The sequence below is a fragment of the Frankliniella occidentalis genome, unplaced genomic scaffold (genome assembly GCF_000697945.3).
Source record: "Frankliniella occidentalis isolate FOCC.00 unplaced genomic scaffold, Focc_3.1 Scaffold1, whole genome shotgun sequence".
Lineage (NCBI taxonomy): Eukaryota > Metazoa > Arthropoda > Insecta > Thysanoptera > Thripidae > Frankliniella > Frankliniella occidentalis.
In genome coordinates, this window is record NW_026267131.1 from 43,320 (window position 1) to 50,413 (window position 7,094).

The 7,094-nt window shown below is 38.7% G+C and overlaps 2 protein-coding genes across 2 annotated transcripts; one reads left to right on the forward strand and one right to left on the reverse strand.

The window, feature by feature from the left end:
• Window positions 1–117: 117 nt before the first annotated feature.
• LOC113216118 (DNA polymerase eta) lies at window positions 118–3,636 on the reverse strand. The gene is made up of 8 exons (XM_026435850.2): window positions 3,159–3,636; window positions 2,907–3,041; window positions 2,590–2,795; window positions 2,289–2,443; window positions 1,990–2,213; window positions 1,718–1,907; window positions 1,452–1,627; window positions 118–1,367 (listed from the first exon to the last, which is right to left on the reverse strand). Exons 1-8 carry the CDS (start codon window positions 3,287–3,289, stop codon window positions 131–133), a joined length of 2,454 nt encoding a protein of 817 aa, XP_026291635.1. The 5' UTR covers window positions 3,290–3,636; the 3' UTR covers window positions 118–130.
• Window positions 3,637–3,738: 102 nt separating this feature from the next.
• LOC113216119 (uncharacterized) lies at window positions 3,739–7,016 on the forward strand (the record flags this gene model as incomplete). Its single annotated transcript, XM_052277359.1, is given in 12 exon segments — window positions 3,739–3,901; window positions 3,999–4,179; window positions 4,449–4,566; window positions 4,647–4,876; window positions 4,966–5,053; window positions 5,126–5,193; window positions 5,282–5,502; window positions 5,582–5,930; window positions 6,007–6,293; window positions 6,371–6,548; window positions 6,655–6,740; window positions 6,853–7,016. Coding segments are annotated over 11 exon segments (1,957 nt in total), but the record flags the coding sequence as incomplete, so codon positions are not given.
• Between the last annotated feature and the right edge of the window lie 78 nt (window positions 7,017–7,094).

The following is a 7,094-nucleotide window of genomic DNA, read 5'->3' on the forward strand; positions in this document are numbered from 1 at the left end:
AAAACATTATTTGAGCATGATAATAAACCTTAAAAGCGTCAGCCCTCCAATATGTGCATAAAATTTGCCAAATTTACAGTAAAACATGAGTAGTTACTAGGGATATTTTTTTTAAAAAAAATTTTCAATCCTAGTCTTGCTTTGGACCAAAAAATGAAGCTATTGTATTTGACTGCGGTTTCTTGGTTGGTGAGGGGCGACCTTTCTTAGTTGGTGATATTTGCTTGGCTGCACGACCCTTCTTCTTTTTTCCTCCTTGTGCTGCTGCAACATTTGATGATGCAACTACAGGAGGTGCATTATTAGCTTTGTTAAGTTCCCTTTGTAGATTAAGAGCACTGTGATAATCAACATGCTCTGGGAAGTCCTGTAATGGTATCATCTTGCCACAGGAACTACATTTTTCCATTGGAGGTTCATTCTTCAATTCATTCTCTTCCACGTGTGTCTCAGGGATGCTATTTACAGAATCATTCGAGCGGTGAGGGTGAGAAGCCTTTTTACTGTTTACATTGGATGGGCCGGGTTCATTATTTTCTGGTGGTGTAAGGGTCTCATTTAGCTCTTTCTGAAGTTTCAAAGCACTGTGGTAATCAACATGTTCAGGAAATTCTTGAAGTGCAACTAATTCACCACATTCTTCACATTTTTCATACATCTCCTCAGTATTGTCACAGTTTTCATCAGGGTCATTCGAGCAAATTCCTTCTGATTCTATTGAGACGTTGGCAGATGTTGCACCAAGCAATTTCTTGCTCTCAGGTTTTAATGTAGACGCAACATTAGCACCATTTAAAGTGTCCTCTTTCTTAGATAAAATATACCGAGCAAAAAAAGAGTGAGTGCGAACTTCTTCAAGACTTTCAGGGCAGACTACACGCTCCGTATGCTTTACAGACTGAGAGGGATCATTTCTTTCCACAGAACTTGAGTCAGTTGTCTCAGATTTACTGCTCTTATTTAACCGATTTATTTGACTAAAAGAAGTAACACCCTTACCTATTTCCATATTAAAATTGATCTTTGAATCTGCATTCTCATTTTTTCTACATAAATTTTCATTATAGTCACTCCCCATACTTGTCTCATCTAGAAACATGTCTATACTTGAATCATTGTCGGATGCTGCAGTGCTTGGTTTAAAGTAATTTTCAAGAGAAGAACGTTTAAGCTTTTTCTCTTTAGGCTCTAGAATTTCATCTTCATCGCCACGTCGTTTCTTCATGCTTTCAAGCTCTGAAATTCTTGGACTGCTTTCACTTTCTTTTGACACATGTTTAAAAAAAGACTGAATAGATGTTTTCTGGGAAGTACAGTCATCAGTAAATTTTCCTGCTGATAAACTTATGTTCTTAATTGCAGGATCCCTGGAAAGAGAGAGATGAATAAAGAAAAGCATCACAGTTTTGGGTGCAAAAGAATTAGATGATAATATGTAGGTAATTACGAACCAGACAGGACTAGAAGTTGGAGCTGTGTTTGTTTTAGAGATAAGTTGAATTGCAAGGCTCAAAATACGATCAACATCATAGCATGGAAGAGGACCAGAGCGAGTTACAGTTGCTAGGGAATTACTATCTCCATCTTGACTTACAGAAACAGTGAGATGTTGAGCACGGCGCTTGTTCTGAAAACAACAAAACAAGAAAAAGGTTTCATATCTTTAAACGTTAAGATATCATGAGGGAATGTACAAAGCCAATACTAATTTACATACCTTTGTCTGATCTTCCGTTAAGCGTACAACTAATTCTGAAATTAAATTATGCATCCAATATTCCACATTCTTTTTGGTACTGAGAGCAGTTCGACCAGGAAAGTTTTTGCTACAGCCTATAGATTTGGCTATGAGGCGTACAGTTACTGGTTCATGGTCAATGCCATGAGCGATGTTGTACAACCACAGTCTACCAAACAAAAAAAAGACTCATTCTAATTGAATGACTAAGCACTGCACATGAGATATTCCATAATTAAACAGAGCCTTACCCATTTTTTTCATCATAATGACGTTGCAGGTCTTGGAGGCTAAACTTAGCAAGATCACCCATAGTCTGACAACCTAAACGTTCCACTACTTCCATTCCAAACTTTCCACCAAGGTTACGCATTTTGCGTACCGGAAGAGAGGAAAAAAATATTTCAACCTTGTCTGGTGGCAATACTGTTTGTCGATTTGGCTTATGAACACCACAAACCAGTTTGGCAAGAGGCTGAATGTGAAATAAAAATAGACAGGATAATGCTGATAGAAAAAATTGTTGTAGTGAAACCTCTCTTAAACTTACCTTATTGTAGGATATACCCGCAGAGCAGCGGAATGATGTGCGTTCGAAAACTGCAGCCCGCATCTCTTCAGCGATCATAGCTCCAACAGCAAGTCTTAAACAACTTGGGTCAGAGACATTTTCCAGCCACTTTGCTAATCCTACAGCCCTTTGGTCTGTAAACACAAGGAAATGTAAAGATTTTTTATAAAATGCTAAATTAGAAATAATTTGCATAAAGCCAGAGATTGAACATTTTTAAACTAAAGTTTGGACAATATCTGTATATATGTAAATTTATATTAACTCATAGTAGACAAACCTTCATCGTTTGAATTATCATCAGTGTAACCAATAACAAACGTAGAGGAAAGCTTAGCCGTAGTAAAATCATCATCTGAAAACTGGAGTAACCTTTCCTCAACAGCTTCAGTTATATCCATATAGGATTCATCTATACTAGCAACTTGAATACAGCTGGAAAATTCATGAAGGACATTCACTACTTCCCTTCCAGCATCACGATACCTGAAAAAGAAAACATTCGTTAAATTAAAATTATAAGCAAAGAAAAATCTTACAAGCATTAGAAATAAAAGAAAATATGGGTAAAACAGCAGAGGGATGAAATAGATGTACTTTGTGAGGTCTGCTTTTCCACGGTTTTCTTCAACTCTGCATAAAACTATTTCTGGACATAACTTTTTAGCTTGGTCACCCCGCATTCCTCTTTTCACACCTTTATCTCTGGCCTCATAGTTGACAGCAATTATCCTGCAAGGAAGGCGACCTTTGTGAACGTAACAGATTGGAAAAGAATTTCTTCAACTACAAATATGAGCGGGGTATGAGATGCAATTTAGTAGACAAAATGAAACGGAAGATTCTTACCCGCCCCCTCTCCATGCATTATACTGAACAACAGCCAGAGGTTTCCCACTGTAAATTGGTCGGAGTCGCACTTCAACTTGACAGTAGAAACAGTCCATATCCACCAATACAACCACTCTATTGTCACCCATAATGTCTGTAACCTCGTCAGTGCAATATCACAAGAGAGTAAAATACCAGTTTGTCCAGCAACGATAGACTAAAACTATTAAAACATTGTCATACTGATAAAAATAATACGTTAAAACGAATAACTAGTAATGTCAACAGATAAAACTTCATAAAACACAGAACATATAACGTTGTGAAACAGTTACAACCCCTTTGTTGTGGTTCGCGGGATCTTCATGCAGTTGTACCAACAAAGATTCACATCTATCAGTCTCGCAACACTTTCGTTCGAAACCTCTCTATAAAAGTTTCATTTTATATTATGTTTAATTTCTAAAACAAGTAAACGTGGAAGCTGATGTGAGATCTAAAAGAAGAGAGGTAAAAGCCAGAAGATGTAAATGGCAGCCTGATTTTGGGCATGGCCTTTTCGAAGTGTGTAGAAACTTAGCAGCCGTCTAGCAGACGTTGCTGGTTGTGGTAGCGGTGGTGGTGGTGGTTGTGTTTTTGGTTGTTTGCAAGTGACGTTGCGTCTGGAGAATGTCAATGTTATTTATTTACATGATGCGTGGCTCGCTCAAGGCATGACATTCACCCGAGGGTGCATTCGCTCCAGTAAACCTCGGACCAAGGTAAGCGGTGGGTCTCCGGGAGGAATTGGAACGGAACGACCCAGTTTTCTTAGTACCATGTAGGTTATACTAAATGTCATTTTTTCTGCTACTATAGGAGATGATGGGCCATGGATCCGCCGCCCTCAGAATCCCGTCAGGATCTTGAATCCTTGAAGTCGACTGCTTTTGTGGTGCACTTTGAATCTCCTAATGCTACAAGACGACCCACACATAACAAACGGATGAGACATATGCGAAACTTGTCGCTCCCAATTACTGGTTTTTACAATAGTCAGGTCAGTATTTCTTTTCAAAGTACTATTTTGTTGGTCTGGATAGTATTTTGAATGCTGTCATTTCCCATAAAAGGATGTAAATGAGACACACCCCTTACCTGCTTAGTATGCGAGGAGCCCACTTTCTGTTGTGCCACTTGCTGTACCATAAATGGAGACGCTTCCTGCCATACCCTCTTCAGTGTGCTTAGTTAGCTGCAGACCCTGTTGAATTGACTTAGGGATTCTGTTTTTGATTTTTTATGTAGTGTTTGACTTTTCTTCTTCAGGCAAATGAGTCAGTAGCAGCACCTCCCAGTGGTGCTCCGCGGTGTGCAGGTTACCACTCTGAAGGATACTTCTCAAGTGATCAAGAGGATGACTCAGCCCGTTCTCGTTTACAGAATGGTATGTTGTTTGAGAGAGCATTGAAATTTATTCTAATTATGACAGTAAATTACTACAATGTCAGACTATTTTAATTTCAGTGAGACGTCCAAGTTTAGGAAATGGTGAGACCTGTGCTTTATCTCCTATGGCAGAAAATGCACCAGGTATTGGCGACAAGAACAATAACGGTGATGATGAGTCTGACACATTAAGTGACACAGGAACTTACACAATTGATAAAGAAACCACAGAAGTGAAGCATGCTCGAAATGCAATATCAAAAGTGTTTGGTTTGCATGAAGAAAGCAGAGATGAAAATAATGTTCCAGTAAGCTTATTTGATTTGAATTAACAACATTTCTAGTTTGTACCCTTCAATTTACTCATCTAATTGTCTTTGTATTAAAATATTCATAGAACAATCATCATGAAAATAGTTGGGTATCAGAATGGGCGAGCCGTCTAGTTTCTGCTCAACGAGATCCTGCACCCTCTCCAACAACAGGTGTGTATTTGCTGTGTTTTAATAATGTCATTAGCAAGTTCATTGTCAGTAATTTTTTTTTTTTTCATCCAGAATGTAGACCTATTTGTAGCCCAAGATCTCCTCAAAGGTTAAATCATCTTAGTAAATCTGAACCTCAAGTGTGTATATTAATTTTTTGATTATGATCCTTTTTTTTGTTATTCATCTGAGTAATGTTTTTTTAAACATATTATTCTTTGATTTCAGTTCGAGGAAGATGACTCTGCTTTAGAAACAGCTTCATTTTTACGAACAACAGAATCAGTTGTGAGCGCCATGACTGCACGTATGTCTAATAGTCTCTCTTTAGACTCTGGTGATGAATCATCAGATATAAGTGATCCTCTAGGACCCACAATCAAAAAGCGGTTGGCCCCAGCTACTACTGAAATAGCATCAATACAAACTAGACCGAACAGAGCATTTAGGTTTGTGTATACCCTTTATTCTATGCTGAATTTGGTGACTTCAAAAGAGTTAAATGTATTTCTTTGTCATTTTAAATAGTTTGCGGCGAGCTAGACTTGGCTGTGATGCACCTGCAGAAGATCGCAAGAAAGGTGCAATTTTGGCTACAGAGCCAATTCAGGTGTCTGTGCCTGCTCCTGCTCCTGCTCTTGCTCCTGCCCCAGCAGCAACATTTGTACCTACAACAACAAGTAAACAGTGTCGGAAAGGTTCAGTTGATTCATCTCGTAGCTCTTCTAACTCATCGCCTAAGACTGCTAGCCCTAAGACGGCAAGTCCAAAACTGTCAAGTCCGAAAATGGCAAGTCCTAGGCCTGTTCGAGCAGAGCCATTTGCTCGTACAGATTGTGGACGTTTCAGTATGCGTACCACTAAATCTGCTACTCCGGTAGGAATTTTTTTGCATACTGATTGTATGAACATGTGAAAAGAACTACATAAGACTATAGTCATGTTCCTTACAGGTCCTCTCAGCCATAAAAAAGGATGCAGGTCAACCTAAAACTGGCAAGAAGTTGGTTGGAGTGGGCACTAGCACAAGAAGCAATTCAACTCTCTCTTCACGAGAAGTTGAGTTTCAAAACTGGAAGAGAAGGAAAAGCTATGATCCTATGAAAGCAGCTGCGGAAGGGAAAAAAAAGGAGCAACCAGTTAAGAAACCAACAAGTGCTCTTAATACACCTGCTTCCTCCACTTCTGCAATGACTTCTGCTATTCCTACTGCTGTTCCACTGCCAAGTCCTACAACAAGGTGGCCTGCATTATATTTTACTGGTCTAGCTATTTTCATTATTCAATACCATACTCATTTAACCTCTTCATTTTCAGTCCAACTAACCATGTGTTGAGATCTGCATCATTCCATGGTCATGGTCATGGTCATGGTCTTCTTCCCTCCTACAATGATTTTGATTCTGAGGAAGATGAAGATGAAGATTACAGCCAGTCTCCCCCTGGGCTTGCTACTTGCCCAAGCCCGGTGCATTCCACACCACCAATGCAGCAGGTACACTTATTTTAAATCCTTCAAATTTATTTATTTTGTTACCATTTACAGATTAATCTCAGTCTGTTGGCACACAAACATTACAAACCTTTTCCTTTTTCCCTAGACCATGGACAACCTTGTTATTGTTGCTTTATCGGGAATATCCCAGAAGCTGAAATGTAGTTCAAGCAATCTGCTCAAAAAGCTAAGGTAATTTTATAACAATGTATTGTAGTTAATTTTTTTTTAATATTAAGCAAGTATTTGTCTATGTTGAACCATGCTTATCTTGTAAAAGGAATACTCATTTCATTATTTCCAGGTACCTGTATGAATCAGATAGTATTGCTGCTGAGCGGCTTGATATGCAAATACACCTCCTGGAAGAGGTTGATAGAACAACACCCACTTCTCCACTAAGAAGTCCGTCCAGAGAACTTTCATCTACTTTGAGAAACTTAAAGCGTTTAGAGAGTGCTCTGCAAGGTAAAGGATCTTTTTTCCTTTTAGTTTGGAAATCTTGACAAATTTTATGAAACTCCAGACTGTGTTTCAAAATTTTGC

Coding starts and splice junctions, on each gene's coding strand:
- LOC113216118 (XM_026435850.2), bottom strand. CDS start 3,289: ATGGGTGACAATAGAGTGGTTGTATTGGTGGATATGGACTGTTTCTAC. Junction 3,042..3,158: donor AATGCATGGAGAGGGGGCGG/GTAAGAATCTTC, acceptor CCTTCCTTGCAG/GATAATTGCTGTCAACTATG. Junction 2,444..2,589: donor TGATAATTCAAACGATGAAG/GTTTGTCTACTA, acceptor TTGTGTTTACAG/ACCAAAGGGCTGTAGGATTA.